A 16,811-nucleotide genomic window follows, 5' to 3' on the forward strand; every position below is an offset into this window, starting at 1 on the left:
GGACTCATGCTGTACGTACCCTCACCATTCCTCTTAAGGGCGATAGCCTGATGGGGACTGTGGCAGTCATGGCAGCCACTGCCCTTTGAGCAGCCTGAGATGGAAAAATGCCCCCTGGGGAGGCCTGGTCTCTGCTAGAGCCAGGATGTGGTGAGGGAGAGGATCAAGGTCAGGATGGAGGAAGAGCCACCCGTGTTGGGGTTCAGGCTCCATCGGAAGTGCCTTTTGATTTTTCTGACTTTGTGGTGCGCAGTCGTCCTGCCGCATTCTGGGCAACTGCATCAGTGTGTACCTGGCTGTGGGTGCATCTCCCACAGTGACCCTCAGAAGCACCTGAGTGCTGGGTTTTCAGTTACTTCTGTAATGGAGAACAAAAGTCACATCTGCAAAGGAATGTGCAGACAACACAGGGTGGCTACTAGTGCTAGACGAGATGCTGCACACGCACTGGAGTGTGTGTGTGTGTGTGTGTGTGTATGTGTGTGTGTATACATGTGTGTTTTCCTGCCCGAGGTGAGTGATAGCAGGCAGCCTGGGTTTGATTTTTTTAGATGCTGAGTGTGAGTTGCTCCATCTCTTTTTGACCCTCATAAAGAAACAGGTGTTTGTGTTGAGATGAGGGCCTGCGTGGCTGGCCAGAGCCAACCTGGCATTGCCACCCTGCTGGTCTCCTCCATGGACTTTGGCCTCACCTGCCACTGGGTGTGTGTCCTGGGTGGGCCCTGCCCCCGAACTGCATTGACAGGAACATGCCGGAGGGCCAGGAGGGAGTGCTGGACAGACCCCGGCTGGGTGGCTGGGTGGAGCTGGGCCAACGGGGCAGCCTTTCTCCTGGGCAGCATTCATTCTGGGGCGGGGAGGTGGGGGACAGGGATGATCATCGGCGCAAGGTCATTTGCAGTCCTTGGACGGCTGGTGCAGACTGTCCCTCTGCCCCAGGCCAAGCTCTTCCTACCCTGAGCGGCTGTGCCTGGGAGCCACTCTGTGACGCCTTGGCTCTCAGTGTGCACGGTGGAGGCCTCTCTTTGGAACAGGGACTGGCTGTGCATTGAGGGAGTCCTGCAGCATTTTGAGCCAGCCCTGGGTTGTGTGACCTCCCAGCTTCCCTTATGGGTCTACACACCACCCTGAGGGCTGGGGCGGGGGAGCTGCATCCCTCCCTGTGGCCCAAGCTGCCGTGTCCTTGCTCTCACGGACAAGGCTCAGACAGGCTAAGCCGCCTGCAGTCACATGTGACAGCTGGGCACAGGGCAGGGGGGATTCAGCCCTGCGCCACATTCTCTCCAGCGCTGATGGGGCGTGTTAGTGTCCTCACACCACCAAAGAGGAGACGTGCTCACCTTGGCCTGCTGAGCCGGTGCGACAGCCCAGGAATGAGGCCTGCTGCCCCCTAACCCCCAGTGCTGCCCCTTCTTGTTGACCACTTGTGACTCTACCTTGTGTGTCTGCCTAGCTGTGATGAGCTCCTGTGCTCAAGCCCAGGGATTACTATAAGGCTGGTCACCTCTGGTGACAGGGTTCTGGAGGCCCTTCCACTGCCTGCACAGGGGCTGGCGGCCGGAATGTGAGGTTTTCCTGTCTGTGTTTTTCAGCAGCTGCTGGCCTTCACCCAGTGTGGGCAGGGGGCCAGAGGGTCGGCCTGGAATTAAGTGGCCTCTGGATGGCCTGCCTACGCTGAGCCCTGCACTTTGGCCAGGACTAGTGCTGTCTGTCTGTCTGTCTGTCAGCCAGGCCGTCTGTCTGTTCTCTCTGGCGGTTGTGGTTTTGCCTCGCTAGGCTACACTGGTGATCTCTGAAGTTGGGGTTACATAAACCATGGCACACGCATCCCCTGTCATGGTTGATTGGGGGGCAAGTGCTGCCCATCTGTGAGCCCCTCGGGGCCCGTGCCTGCCTTATTCACAGCCACACAGGTGGAGTCAGTGTTCGGCCTGGAGGAGGTGGAGGGGGCGTTGCTAAGTGGGAGTGCGGGTCAGGGCATCTCGACCTCTCAGCATGCCCTGCCCGCTGCTGACGCCCACCCATCTTGTCTCATCTTTACGGTTGTCCTGAACCAGATCAGCCCTGTTTGGTGGGGAAACTGAGTCATGGCCCAGCTTGGGGTGGGGTCCCTGCCTCTGGTTGTGTGCTGAGTGCTCTGTGCTCCTCAGACTGAGTTGCCATTGCTGCTTAGAAACCAGACACAGGACCGCACCCCCCCACCCCCACCCCCCGCCACTGCATGAGAACCCAGGACCCACCAGCAGCCTGTCCATGGTGACACGCTGGTCCTGTCACTGTCAGGAAAACAAAGGTGCGTTTCAAAGGAATGTGGTTTTACAGTCCCACTGTAAGGGGCATGCTTCAGGGATGGGCCTGGGTCCTGCGCTGGCCCATCCTGTGGTCCCCTCTGTGCTGTGGACCTACCGGTGATGTCCCCCCCTCTCCACGCAGCACATCTCCATCCCCCAGCCTGACTGCCCCACGGAGCCGCGGACGTTCTCCTTCTACCTCTCCAACATCGGCCGTGACAGCCCACAGGGCAGCTTTGACTGCATCCAGCAGTATGTGTCCAGGTGAGCCTTGCCCAGGCTGCCCCAGGTCTCCCAGTGGGCAGACCCGCCTCCCCCGACTTCCACTGTGGCGTCCCCCGCCCCAGCCTGCTGTGCAGATGTTTGCCCACCACCTCCAGCCCCAGCGCCCCTTCTTCCTCTTCTCAAGTGAGCTACCCTGGCTCCTTACAGTGTGTCCAGGGCACAGGTCTAGGTCCTGGCGTGCCACCCGTGGCCCAGGGACCTGGGTTCCCTTGTTTCTTTTGGGTCAAGATGTGCCTTGAAGAAACCCTGTTGCCCAAGTCAGCACCAAACCCCATTTCTTGGGCATGGGGGTGGTGACCATCTCTCCTGGTCATCCCAGGTGCTCATCTCGGCTTCTGGCCCCTTGTCTTGCAGCCATGGGGATGTCCACCTGGACTGCCTGGGCAGCGTCCAGGACAAAATCACAGTGTGTGCCACCGACGACTCCTACCAGAAAGCGCGGCAGAGCCTGGCGCAGGCTGAGGAGGAGACACGGAGTCGAGGCGCCATCGTCATCAAGCCCGGAGGCCGTTACCTGGGTGAGGATCAGGGGCCTGGGGCTCCACCTGTGGGGGTCTTGTACCCGCTGGGCAGCTGTCGGGGGAGCAGGAGAGACTCAGGGCCCATCCAGACCAGGAGCGGGAGTGATGGGTTGACAGAGGTAGGATGAGCTGGGTCAGTGTTGGGTCAGGACAGAAGGTCCTTCCTGGGTGGCATCTGCTGCCTTCTGAACCCAAGATGGGCTAAGGGGCCTGAGAATTCCAGGCATTCTGAATCTCAGGGCTCCTCTCCCAGGCTGTAGCCTCAGGGACCTCTGCCCATCATGGAGACTCACCCTACATGAAGCCAGAGCTTCGGTCTGTCCTTCCGCTGCCACCCCTGCCCTCACCTGCCCAGATGTCTCCTTCCCAAGACCGACGTGGCTGGGGCAAGGTGCAGATGATGAGATGCACCCTATGGCGGGCGGCCTGCTGCTGTGTTGGGGCCAGCGAGGGACCGTAGGGTGGAGACCAGGAAGGAAACGCATTGATCCCTGTTCACTGGGAAGACTCCGGCCCCTCAGCATCTGCTTGGAAACAATTTGAGTGAAGTCGAGACACTGACGACATTAAAAGTAGAGAGAAAAGTACTATCTATTTAGAAAGCTCCATCATCTTGCTGTAGTCTTCCTACCTCCTGGATGCAGATGGAGTTAAAGAGTCATTGGAATTTATTGCCAGGCAAGAAAGGCCTGAGAGAGGTGTGAAACGGCTTACAGCAAGGGAGAACCTTGATGGCTTTTGGGGTTTTTTTCTTCTTTAAGAAAAAGCAAGAGCGTTGCACATTGCTCCAAAGAGCATGCGATTTCCCTTGCTTGGCAGTGGGGTTGGCTCTGAATGAAACCCCAGATGGTGCAGGAATCCGTCCTGCCTGTCAGCGCTGGGCCCCAGTGGATGTAGCTGTGAGTGACCAGGGAGCCTGGGCCCTGGGCTGTAAGCTGCCCAAGAGGTGCCAGCCAGAATCTAAAAGGGCTTCAGAGCCTGCTTTTGCCTCAAGATACAAATGTGGACATTTGTACACATTTTAATAAAGTTTGGGTGGGTCTTTCAACTAAAAACTTGGTCCAAAATTCATCTTACGGTGTCATTTTGGGTACAGTGAAGGTTTTTGCAGTAGTTTACGTTCTGGTGGAAGTGCTCGTGTCCTGGCCTCTTAAGCCACCGACATGCACGTCCTGGGTGTGTCAGGCCTCTCCCCCCACCCCATGTCGGCCCGTCAGATGGGTCCTCTGGGGACGAAGTCTGGCCCTGAGGATTCTAAAAGCACTTCTTCCCTGTGTTCATTTGACAAATCAGATTTGAGGGATACATGCAAAAGGAAGTCGTCGTGGAGAGGTTTCTGGCCCAAGGATTCAAGATGTGCGCTGACTTTGCTCAGCAGTCCTCGTTCCTGCAGTGGCGGGGGCGCCGTCCAAGGTGGAGTTAATGACTTAGGAGTGGAAGCACCCTCCCTCGAGAGCAGTGCTGGAGGCTCCATGGAGGATCCCCTCGTACGTCTCTGTTTGCACCAAGAGGGTGGGGGATCGGCCTGCTGCCCCCGGGCCTCCGAGCACAGCCAGGTCTGCCCAGGGAGCACTTGCCAGGGCCACCGCTGGGGAGCTGCTCACACGCTGGGGTCTCCAGAGCAGCTGCCCAAGTGGCCCTGACGCCTTTATTTTCTTCTCCTTTTTCATAAAAGAGAATGGCGGATCCTATGGGACCAGTGTAGTGCTGTGAAGTTCAGGCTCTGGGTGCCTGCCTCTGGCAGTTCTGGGACTCCCTTGTTACCATCAGCCCCCTCTCCCCATATGGGTCAGGTGTTTCGGGTCCCCAGGATGTAGGCTGCCCATGATGAAGTCAGTTAAGGCTCTAAGCCCGCTTCTATTTCCTATAGCTCCCGCTTCTGAGACTGTGGGGCCCTGCAAGTGCCCACTGAGCTGTTTGTGGTCAGCAGGTGGCAGTCTCGGCCGCCCAAGGACCCCACTGAGCAGGTGGGGCTGGACGAGGCTCGAATTGCCTTCCTCTTGGGCTTAGTGAGAGCTTGGGGCTGTCGGCCATCGGCCATCCACGGGTGTCCACGAGCTCGCTCAGGAACTTGGCGTCGGCCCCAGGCAGTGGGACGCGGTGGCCACTCCCTCACCCCTTCCAATCCCTAATGCCTGTCTCTTATTGCAGGCAAAAAGGTTCAGTTTCGGAAACCGGCCCCGGGGGCAGTGGATGCTGTGCCCTCCCGGAAGCGGGCGACCCCCATCAACCTGGCAAGCGCCATCAAGAAGACCAGCACTGGCAGCGTTAGCGGGGGCAGCGGGGTGTCTCAGAGGCCCTTCCGTGACCGGGTGCTGCACCTCCTGGCGCTGAGGCCCTACCGGAAGGCTGAGCTGCTGCTGAGGCTGCAGAAGGACGGCCTGGCCCAGGCGGACAAGGACGCACTGGACGGCCTCCTCCAGCAGGTGCGTGCTTGCCCTGGGCTGGCCTGGGTTGCGCGTGTGGCACTCACTGCCCAGGGCCCTCCTCCTTACCAGCTGCGGACACACAGGCAGTGGGCGTAGCACAGGGGATCCAAGACTTCAGCTGCACAAGGTTTTTAGAATTGAACGAAGCCTGAGGAACCCACAAGCATGAGTTAGCAAGAGCTCGGGCTTCACAGTCAGACAGCAAGGGCCTCCTTGTTGCTCATCAGTTGTGGCTGCAGGCAAGGGGCTTCATGTCCGGACCCTCAGGCTTCCATCTGCGGCTGGGGCATGACCACAGCACCTCTCTTGGGGTCAAGAGCTAAGCGGGGAGGAACGTGGTGCCCGCAGGTGGAGCCTGCTATTAAGCAGCCGGGGCTTTGGAGCAAGGGCGGTGGCCCCAGCACCTTCCTGAGGCCCTACCCTAGCGGAGGCAACTCGAGGACCCCTGGGAAGGTGAGTGGCTCACTCCGGCTTCACCACATCAGCTGGGCCACGTGGATACCACTTTGCCATGAAGTGGGGATGGGCCACCTCAGAGCGCTGTGAGGATGGCACAGCCAGCAGCAGTCACACCAGCATCCTGAGGAGGAGGCGTGGCCCTGCCTCAGATACTCTGGGCACTTGGCTGGTGCCTCCTATAGCAGAAAGTACACGCTGTGACCATCAGTAGCTATGTCTGAGGATGAGTTTCAGATTTACCGAGTTCTTCAGCAGGCCTCCTGGCACTACTCTTCCCCATCCCCAGTGCAGTCCAAGGCTGGTGTGAGCACGCAGCACATTTGTTGGGAGGATGTCGGCATGGCTCTCGTCCCCCCGTGCTCTGGCTGGGGTCCCTGTGTTACCCATTACCCCAGAGAGTTCAGGGCAAAGGGAACGGGTGAAGAGGGAAGAGAGACCTCTGTGACATTCTCCTGCATTCCGAGCACAGATTCAGGTCTGGGCAGGGGCTGGGCCCCATCCACAGAGCAGGTGAAGGGTGCCTCCCTCATCCTTCACCCGAGGAGACTCCTCTTGTGTCCTGAGGGCTGAGGTGCTCACCGGAGACTCACGTTACTGTCAGGAGCGCCCATGTCCACTCACTGGGTGCCTTTGTGCGGATTTGGCCTCCTGAGCCACTGTCCCCCACGTGGAGGTCATGCTGGCAAGGACTGAGTAGCACTGTTTCTCCCTGCAAGCTTAGGAGTTGGCTCGGGGCCTATTAGAAGATAGACGCATGGCTCTGTAGCTCAGAAGTTTTCTTTGGCAAAGGGGCTTGCCAAAGCACCCAGAAAGCTCCAGAACCAGGAACGACATTCCCAGGGCGCTCGTTTCCTTGGAAAGTCGCGTGCCGACCTTGCCCCTGGGAAATTGGGGGAAGTACATGGGAGGCCCTTTCCCTGGGCTGGGGGCCACCCAGAGCTGCCTCCTGCAGCATGGGGTGACCGCAGCAGGGCTGAAGGGAGCTAGACAGAGTCATCAGACATGAGCCAGGACTGGAGACAAGTGTGGCAGCCACGCCCGCCCCTGGATGTGCCCGTAGCTTGCATTGCCATCCAGCCGGGCCCTCAGCCCTTGGTGTAGCGTTCTTAGAAATGCCCTTGCTCCCGCTCTCTAATCTCGTTCTGTTTGTGCCCAGAATAAAAAAGCACAATGCAGAATGTGACCCTTAGCTGACCGAGCACTTGATTACACCTGAGATTTACCCACTGAGCAGCCCTCAGATGCGGCAGGGATGCCAGGCTTAGTTCTCTGGAGAGAGAGGGGTCTGGTGGTGCTGACTTAGGTCTGCCTGGGGCACTGCTCCATTTTTAACCCCTGTGACATTCTCATTGCTCCTGGTCCTTTCCTGGGACCAGAGAGGCACCGTACTGGGCTCCAGCTTCTCCAGTGGACTTGGGTTTGGCAGCTCCTAGGGGGTGGCCCAGCCAGTGTCTTGGGGTAGAGCTTCCTCCTCGTGCCCGCTCTGATTTCTCCTAAACTGTCCCATCTGCCTTGTGCTTCTGTGTTTACTACCCAACTTGTTCTCCGCCGCGGTGTGGGGGGCAGGAGGACCCCCGCCAGCTTGGGAATGGGAAGGTGTCAGGGGCTGTGCCTCACCCAGGATGCTCATTTTCCGCCCCCGCAAGTGACCAGAGACTCTGATGAACAGCACTAACAAAACCACACTGCTCCAAGGCGCCTTCTCTATTCCTTCTGTGAAAACATCCACAGAAAAGATTTAAGGCGTTCCATCTTCCTGGTGGGAGTGTTGACGGGTGGGTGGCTCTTCTGGAGAGCATTTTAGCAAAACCAAGAGCCATAAAAATGTTCAGAGCCTTTGACCCACTAATCCCACTTCCGGGAAGCTGGCTGAAGAAAACCATCACCAGCATGGAAAAACCTGCACAAGTGACATCTGTTTATGCTACAGAGAAACTGGAAACGGCGTCAGCATCCAACAAAGGAGAAACGTTTGAGTAGATCACAGTGTAGCCACTTGGTGGAATGTTATTCAACCATTAAAAAATGCTCCTTGTGGAAACTGCTGTGATGTGGAGAACTTGTAGACTCAGTGATAGTGAAAAACAGCGTGCCAACCACACGGCTACACACGCGTGTTCTGGAGACCATGGTGCCCAAGCGAGACACTCAGGGAAGTGCCTGCTTCGGGTCAGGGGCCTGAATTCCATCAAGCATCTTACGGCAAACGTTTTAAATCCATCTTCGCAAAGAGTCTTGGAGACAAGCTCAGCTTTTGTTAACCAGCAGCAGCAGGGCTGGCTGGTTGCAGGGAAGGTGGGCTCAGCCTGTCCCCTGGAGGCACCCCTCACCCAGCACTCCAGTCTCGGCCGACTCTGCCACAGGAGCTCTGAATCCGAGAGCGGGTATCTTAGTCCATCGGGCTGCTGTAACAGAATACCATAGACTGGGTGGCTTATACACCACAGACATTTACTTCTCACAGCTTTGGAGTCTGGGAAGTCCAAGATCAAGGCACCGGCAGATTGGGTGTCCGGTGAGGGCATGCGTCCTGGTTTATAGACAGCTGCCTTCTTACTGTCATCACAGGGTAGAAGGGGTGAGGGAGCGCTCTGGGTTCTGCTTTATAAAGACACTAACCCCATCATGGGGGCTCCACCCTCATGACCTAATCACCTCCCAAAGGCCCCACCTCCGAATACCATCACCTTAGATTAAGGGGGTTAAGATTTAACGTGGATTTTGGGAGGACAAAAATGGTTCAGTCCATAGCAGGGGAATGGGCTGGTGATGCAGTCTTGGGAGTATAGATGGCAGCCTCCCCTTTTTGGAGCCAACCTGGCCTCCAGCAGCTATAAGACATGTGTATCTGGACCTGCTGCCCTGACCCTTCTGCACCCCAAGGGTTGCTGCGCTGGCACGCAGGGGAGCTGTGGGGTGAGGTGTTGGCTTGGGGAGGGAGTGTGCTGTCCTCCTTCCCCTTTCATGTCTGTCTCCGCCTCTCCCTGCCCGCCCGTGCGCCGCCCCCCCCCCCCCCCCCCGCAAATGCTTTCAGGAACATCTGTCTCTCTTGGGCTTCACACAAGGTGACACCAGCTCTGTCTTGCAGGTAGCCAACGTGAATGCGAAGGATGGCACGTGCACGCTGAAGGACTGTGTGTACAAGGATGTGCAGAAGGACTGGCCCGGCTACTCGGAGGGGGACCAAAAGTTGCTGAAGCGGATGCTCATCCGGTAACGCTGCCTCCCTACCCCTGAGCGAGTTCCCAGCCCCTGGACCTGGGGCAGATCTCATCCCAAGGATGCTGGGGGGGCCTCATCTGGCCCCAAAGGCTGCAGGGCCCGCAAGCAGGATAGAGGGGTCTGTGGAGACTGCCTAGGTGGCCCACCGTGTCCTCCTGTAGGGAAAAGGCCAGCCCTTACCGAGTGGGGTGGAGGGCGTGAGTCACCGTCTTGAACACCAGCATGCTTGGACAGAAGGCCCCAGACCGTTCCTTCTGCCCCTCTTTCCCTTCCTGTCAAGCTTGCTTGCAAAACCTGCACGTCCCCACAGGCGTCTGCTGCAGGCCCTCTTTCTTAAAAAGAACCTCTCAAGAACGAGAAGCAGAGAGAAACAAAACAAAACAAAACTCCCCACAGACATGATTAAGCAGCATTAATTAAATGCATCCCCTCTCTGGTTAATTGGGGCCCAAAGTCAGGAGTGGCCACGGTAGCTCTAGGGAGAAGTGGGTAAGTAGGCCCCCGTCTGAGGCAAGCAATTAATGATTTCCTTCTCAATTGATGCCTGGCTCTGGAGCCCGGGCTGTGAAGTGAAGTGCTGTTCAGAACAGCCTGATATGCTAATTAGTCCTTAAGTGATTTCTCAGGGACTTGGAGCTATTTATGAAGATTTTTTTGTTTGTTTGTTTTTTAAAGTTTAGCTGTTTCAAGCAGTAATTGCGTCTGGAAAGCAGAGCTGAGTCGGGGCCAGTCTAGGTGAACCCTGAGTTCCTCCTTGGTCCTGTGGGACACTCACTTGCTGTCCCGGGGTCACTGCTCTGGCTGTCTGGAGGTCTCTGGGTGCTCAGGGAGGCTGAGAGGAGACGGTCTCGGCAGAAGGTGCCCCCCGGCCCCCAGTGCCCTCTCTGGGGGTCCTTTGTTGCCCCAGCAAAGCACATCTTGGGTAGGCAGTCACCTCCTGCAGGTGTTCACATCTATCACGTTTTTTGGCAAAGGGTTGAAATAGTCACTTACACCCACCCTAGTGCTTTGAGGTGGCCAGGGGCACATGGGGGGCACCTTGAGGCTGCTTCCACTCTTCCTTCAGAGCCTCTCACTGGGTGCCTCTCGCTGATCTCAGACCCCAAGGGTCTTGGCCTCCCAGAGCTCCCGGGAAGGGGTGTGGCCAAGAGCAAGCAGCCTGTCTGTGTGTTGGTGGGTGTGGTTTGTAGGAAACAGCGCCTGGGCTGAATCTTGAGGGGTGTTAGGTGGGAGGTTCCTAGGGATGCGGACTCTGGAGTTCAGTGTAATGCCAAGCTCATGCTTCCTCCCTTGTTTTCGCTCTGGGCTGTCTTGATGCTCTTCTCTCCGTCTGCGTGGGCCAGCTGGGAGAGCAGCCTTGCCGCCGGAAGCCTCTTGGGAAGCTGACAGCTCCTACTGCCCTTGGAAGCTTGAACTGATTGGCGTGCAGAGGTCAGGGTCAACATCCCTGATGCCCGCAGCCACACAGAAGGTTACTCCAGGCACCCCTCTGCACAACTTTTTTTTTCTTGTTTAGGTTGCTCCCTCCCTGAAGAAAGCCCCAATTATTAGCAGGTCTTGATGCTGTGGTCTCACGGCAAGAAGGAAAAAAATAGGATCTTGGGGTGTTTCTGTTGTTACAGGCAGGGTGTGGGGACTTGTGTCACCCCAGGGGCTATAACACCTTTTCCTACAGCTTGTTCTAAACTCGTACCTGAGATAAACATGCTCATGCTTCCAGGGTCTGCCTGGGCCCCCGTGGCTTTGCTCTGCACGGACATGCACTCCCAGCATCTCCGCTGTTTATTTGGATGCTTCCTCTGTGCTTTTAGTCCCCATGTGTGTAGCTGCTTGGGCCTGGCCTGTCCCAGGAGGAGTCTGTGGACGTCCCAGTGCAGGATGAGGCCTCAACTCCACCTGGCCCTGAAATCAGTCACCCCGACCTGCCCGTGTCCTGGCCTCACCTCCCCCAGGGCACAGCCTAGACAACCCGAGCCTCAGTCCGTCTCACACGCATCATGCTTTCCCTGGAGTTGGTAACCTGCTTGGCCTAGTTGTTACTTTCTCTGCTCAGCGTTCTGTGTCCTTCATGTCCAACCCCAAGCTCCCCGTGGTTGTCCCATGGCCTTTTATCACTTGCAGGGGATCAGGGGTTCCACCGGGAGCTGCCCCCAGCCCTTGCGGGTCCTTCTGTTCCTGGGTCTGTGATTCTGCCCTGGGGTTGAAGGGACGCAGCTCTTGGAGCATCTCTCAGAGGAGAGGGCTTTGGGAGGTCCATCTGTCATATCTTCACACCTGGGTGGCTGTCACACTGAATTGGCAGTTGGCGAAGTCTAGTCTTCCAGATTGGAAGGAACTTTCCCTCCACGTTGAAGACCCGGCCCCCGGAAAGCCGCGGAGGTTCCTTCCTGGCGCTGTGTGCATCTGCATGGTCACAGGATGGCCTGTCGGGTGCTCTGGGCCCGGCGCCCCAGCCCTTGCAGTCTGAAAACTTGCCTCGTCCTTCTTCCCGTCCTGGGCGTGGTTGTGAGAGGCCTCACTGTCCTCCCTCGCCCTTCCTCTCATTCTGCCGTTGGGGGCTGTGCTCCTGCACCATTCGCCATTGTCTTCCCTGTTGTTTCTTTTCATTTCTTCTACTTTGGGAAGATTTCTTCAGCTTCTCCCTCTGTCTCTTTTTTTTGCCATTGTTGCTAGTTCCCAAGGTGCAGCTACCACTTCTCTCTAGTTCCAAAGCAGTCACCCCAAAACGAAACCCCACGTTAACAGTCACTCCCCGTTCCCCCTCTCCCAGCCTCTGGCGACCACTAATCTGCTTCTTGTCTTGATGGATTTGCCTGTTCTGGATATTTCATATAAATGGGATTATGTACTATAGCCTTTTGTGTCTGGCTTCTTTCACTTGGATTAGGTTTTTGAGTTTCATCCACACTGTAGCACGTGTCCGAGCTTCACTCTTTTTTATGGCCAGGTAGTGTTCTATCGTGTGTGGGTATTTTTTTATTCATTTATATGTCCATGGACACTTGGGTTGTTTCCGCCTTTTCACGATTATGAATAGTGCTGCCATGAGCGTTCATGTACCGGGACACGAATATAGCTGACATAGATTTTCAGTTCTCTCAAATATACACTGAGGAGTGGCATTGCTGGGCCATATGGTAATCCTATGTTTAACTTTCTGAAGAACTGCCAGACTTCTTCTCGGTGGCCATGGCGTTTTACATTCCCACCAGCAGTACACAGTTCCAGTTTTTCTACATCCTCACCAACACTTGTTAATTTTCCATTTTTTTTGATTCTAGCCATCCTAGCAGGTGTGAAGTGGTATCTTATCATGGTTTTGATTTGTGTTTCCCTGGATGAATAATGATGTTGAGCATCTTTTCATGTGCTTATTGGCCATTCGTATGTCTTCTTTGGAGAAACGTGTATTTAAGTTCTATGTCTTTCTAAGGCTATTAAGGATGGTGTTTTTCTCGTGGATTTAAAGTTTTCACCCCCTTACAGAGTCTCTCTTTCTTCTCAAATGCATTTTCCTGTCTGTTTTGGGGTCTGACATTTGTTGCCTGGAAGCCCGGGTGCAGCCTCTTCAGGACTTTCCCATAGGCAACTCAGCCTCCTCAGGAGCACTGCTGAGGCGTTTCTGAATCCCCCACAGGCCCCTCTGTTTCCTCTTCTCCCGAGGCCACGTCTCTCTCCATCCTGTGTGGCCCAAGCATCCTGGAGAAGGCCTGGGCTCCTTCACTCCTGAACGTGCTGTGGGCTCCACTGCTGCCCCACAGCAGGCCGGGACCCAGAGCAGGGCTCTGGGGGGACAGCCTGGCAGGGGCCCCTCTGCTGAGGTCTCTGAGGCACCCACCCTGGGCCCGTGGGGTTCTGTGGCCTGGGACTCCGTTTTCTTGGATCCTATAGGACAGTCACCACTTGTACTTCTGCATTGAATATCATTGCTCATTTCTCTCTCTCTTTTTTTTTTAATAAATGTATTTTATTTATTTTTGGTTGCGTTGGGTCTTTGTTGCTGCGTGCGGGCTTTCTCTAGTTGTGGCGAGTGGGGGCTGCTTTTCGTTGCGGTGCGCGGGCTTCTCACTGCGGTGGCTTCTCTTGTTGCGGAGCACAGGCTCTAGACATGTGGGCTTCAGTAGTTGTGGCAGGCGGGCTCAGTAGTTGTGGTGCACGGGCTTAGTTGTTCTGCGGCATGTGGGATCCTCCCGGACCAGGGCTCGAACCCATGTCCCCTGCATTGGCAGGCGGATTCTTAACCGCTGCGCCACCAGGGAAGCCCCCTCATTGCTCTCTTTTTCCCTTTCTCTTTTATGCCTTTTTAGTGGGGACTTGAAAGAGAGTGGATGTAAATACCTGGTTCTCTGTCTTTAACCGAAAGCTCTGGTTGCTTTCATGTGGCTGGAGCAGCAGACTTGCCCTGGCTGCCCTCAGCCTCGTGGATTGTGTTGCCCCAAGTGCCTGCATGTTTCGTGCCCTTTTCTTGTGGCTCTGCTTGCCATTTCAGGCCACCGTGGAGGGGACAGCAGCAGTTGTCTAGAGTGTGGCTGTTGGTCAGGGGCTGGGCTCTGTTTGTCACTGGTTAGAGCAGCGCAGACGTGGCCCTGGACCTCAGCTCAGCTTCCCTGCAGGGCCTGGAGGGCCCTCAGCACCGCTCCCAGCACCGGGCCAGCTGCCTGGGCTCCCACGAAACGCACAGTCTCTGGGAGTGCAAGAGGCTAAGCGGAGACCCCCTCCCCACAGCCGAGCCGGGGTGACTGTCGAGGCCTCCATTTGTGTGTCAAGCATTGGGGTGTTTCTTCTCTCTTCCCTGGCTACATTGTTGTGCTCACGTCCCGCTGGACTGGTGGCCACCCCTGCCATCCCTGGAGGTGCTGTGGCCTGGGCTCCCAGGACGGTGGGAGCTGAATCTGGGAGGCCGTCCCACCACAGACCAGGGCATCTCAGTCCTCTTCTGTGTTGTCTGTTTCTGCAGTGAGTGTTGTTTATTAGGATGACAGTTGTTTTTAAAAGTGAGGACCAGCACCCCAGTGACAGCAGCTCCCCTGGGGACACAGCATGGATCTTGAGTGTCTGGTCAGTTTTATATGGGTCCTTGGTCTCCATGGTAATGGGAGTCTAGATGAGTGGGTGGTCATCTGACCCTTCTCTGGGCGCAGAACACCCAATGGGACAGTCCTCCTGGCAGTGAGGCTGAGACCTTGGCCACAGGGCAGCTGTGGATAAACCCAGGGCGGAATGTGCTCAGGCTGCTCTCTGCCTGCCGGGCCCTGGTGTACCCATCACACTCAGCCCTGCTCTGGTTCTGCTCTGGTTCTGCTCTGGTTCTGCTCTGGTTCTGCTCTGGTTCTGCTCTGGAGTCAGGCCCTCCCCAAATCACTGGGCGTGAGTGGGACAGCGTGGTGTCAATGCAGAGACAGGTGGGCGTGTGTGTGCCCCACAGGGCACTGCTGAGGATCCCTCCAACCCACCCTGCTTCTCCTTTGCAGGAAGCTGTGCCAGCCACAGAGCACAGGCGGCCTCCCTGGGGACCTTGCGGCCAACAGTCCTCCAGGCGAGCATGGGAGCTCGGCCTCACCCCCTCAGGTAGGAGCGTGGTGGGGAGGGAGGGTGGGTCTCACCGGAGCCAGTGGACCTGACCTGACCTTGGTTCTTAGGGAGCCTGTTGGGCCTTTGGCTCAGGGCTGGCAAGCTTTCTTGAATGAGTGAGCAGCTGGCTGGGGGTTGGGTGTCCTGGGCCTGGGACTTGGATGTGGTTCCTTGGTTTACCTGTGGGTATGTAGGCGAGGGAGGGCAGGCTGCTGAACCACACTGAGCCTCCTGCTTTCTCTGTATGGTGGGCGCTCCTGCCTCCCAGGGCTGTTGGAAAATCAAGCGTATGGCTGCAGCCCAGCCAGGGCCCAGTGGGGTCCTATGAGCAGTGGCCACTGCCATGTTAGTCAGTAGTCGGGAAGGGCATTTGGTGGGGGGGCCTTGCTGTTGGGGGCTTGATCTTCAGCAATACCTGTCTCACCGTTGCTTGAGCTGTTTGGTGAAAGCTCTCCCCACCCACCTGCATGCTCTGATTTATGAGTCCCACGTCTCTATCCCCTGCTTGGCCAGCCCCTCTTCTCCCTCTTCTCCCTCTTCTTCTCCCTCTTCTCCCTCTTCTCCCTCTTCCTCCTCTGCCCTGGAGGCACCCAGCCTAGGCCCATGACCCTAAAGCCTCCCTGTGGCTGTAGGGCCGTTGTGGAGGACAGAGGGCCTCATTTCACTTGCGTCCCCACTGCTTCCCTCTGATCCTGGGTTGCCCATCTGCCATCTTTCACCCTACAGCTGCTTCCCTGGGCCTGGGCCACCTGGTCTGATCCTGGCTCCATTCCTGTGTTCTGGCCTTGCCTCACAGGCCTCAGTATTCTTGTCTGTGAAATGGGGATGAAGCCTGCACCATGTCACAGGGTTGCCATGGGGATCCAAGTAATCAGGGGCCTGGAGGTGTTGGTCCTGGCCTGTGGGGCTGCCCTGTGTCACTCAGATTTGGCTCTGTCACTCTTCCCATCGTCCAGGGAAGATGCTGAGCACAGTGATGTTTTAGACCAGTTCCCAGAGGTGGCCCTTATGGGCTGCAGCCAGGTCCACTAATGACCCAGCGCCCTTCCTCTGCTCTGGTGGCCTCTGGGCAAGCAGCCCCTGCTGAGCTCTGGGCATCCTGGGCCTGGCTAGTGTTCGCGCGCCCCCATGTGGTCAGCGCGGGCCTTGCGTGTGGGCACTGGGTTTCCTCAGGGCCTGCGGTGCCCAGCCTCTCCCTAGGGAACACCGTAACTCTAGGCACAGGCTCCCCTCTGAAATTGTCTCCTTTCCTTCCCAGAAACGGCCACAGCCTCCTGATTTCATCGACCCTCTGGCCAACAAGAAACCCAGGATATCGCACTTCACCCAGAGAGCTCAGCCTGCAGTCAACGGGAAACTGAGTGTGCCCCACGGCCGTGAGGCCCTGCTTCCCACCCCGGGCCCACTGGCTGGTACAGACGCCCACCTGCCCCTGCGGCTGGAGCCACCACGGGCCCACGACCCCCTGGCCGATGTCAGCAACGACCTGGGCCACAGCGGCCGGGATTGCGAGCGTGGGGAAGTGGCCGCCCCAGCACCTGAGTGCCTCAGCCTGCCCCTGCTGACGGACTGTGCCCAGCCCAGCAGGCCCCATGGCAGCTCCTTGCACGGCAAGTCCAAGAAGAAATCCAAGAAGCACAAAGACAAGGAGAGGGCGGCTGAGGACAGGCACCGGCCCCGGCCGCCAGACCAGATGCCGGGGCCCCTTGGAGCCCCACCAGTTGCCCCGGGTAAGTGCCAAGAGGCAGGCCTAGGGGCAGGGGCTCTGCTGGAGGGTGTCGCCAGGAGCCTGAGCGCCGGCCCCACGCCCACCACCCTCACTCCACAGAGTGCCGAGAGGGCTGCCTACGAGCCGCCACTTCGGCTCAGCCTGCACATTAGGCCTCTTTGCCTCCTGTGTCCTCGCATCGGCTCGTCTCTGACTGCCCTGGCAGTGTTGTTCTGAGAGCCTCTTGCAGTCCTGTGTGTGCCAGGCCAGCTCTGGGGGCCAGGGGCTTGGAGCCTGACGGAGCTGAGGCTCACGGGAGGAGACA

At 57.4% G+C, this 16,811-nt stretch overlaps 1 protein-coding gene across 2 annotated transcripts in view; it reads left to right on the forward strand.

Moving 5' to 3' along the window:
* The window catches only part of ELL (elongation factor for RNA polymerase II), an 81,170-nt gene that overhangs the window by 55,963 nt on the left and 8,396 nt on the right, over window positions 1–16,811 (forward strand). For both annotated transcript variants that reach the window (XM_082381332.1, XM_082381333.1), the window contains 6 exons: window positions 2,434–2,555; window positions 2,931–3,094; window positions 5,249–5,523; window positions 9,074–9,198; window positions 14,679–14,775; window positions 16,037–16,508. In XM_082381332.1, coding sequence (XP_082237458.1) covers window positions 2,434–2,555; window positions 2,931–3,094; window positions 5,249–5,523; window positions 9,074–9,198; window positions 14,679–14,775; window positions 16,037–16,508 — 1,255 coding nt within the window. The remainder of the gene's footprint in view (window positions 1–2,433; window positions 2,556–2,930; window positions 3,095–5,248; window positions 5,524–9,073; window positions 9,199–14,678; window positions 14,776–16,036; window positions 16,509–16,811) is intronic.

Source organism: Balaenoptera borealis (genome assembly GCF_965194805.1).
Source record: "Balaenoptera borealis genome assembly, chromosome: 2".
In the NCBI taxonomy this organism is placed as follows: Eukaryota; Metazoa; Chordata; class Mammalia; order Artiodactyla; family Balaenopteridae; genus Balaenoptera; species Balaenoptera borealis.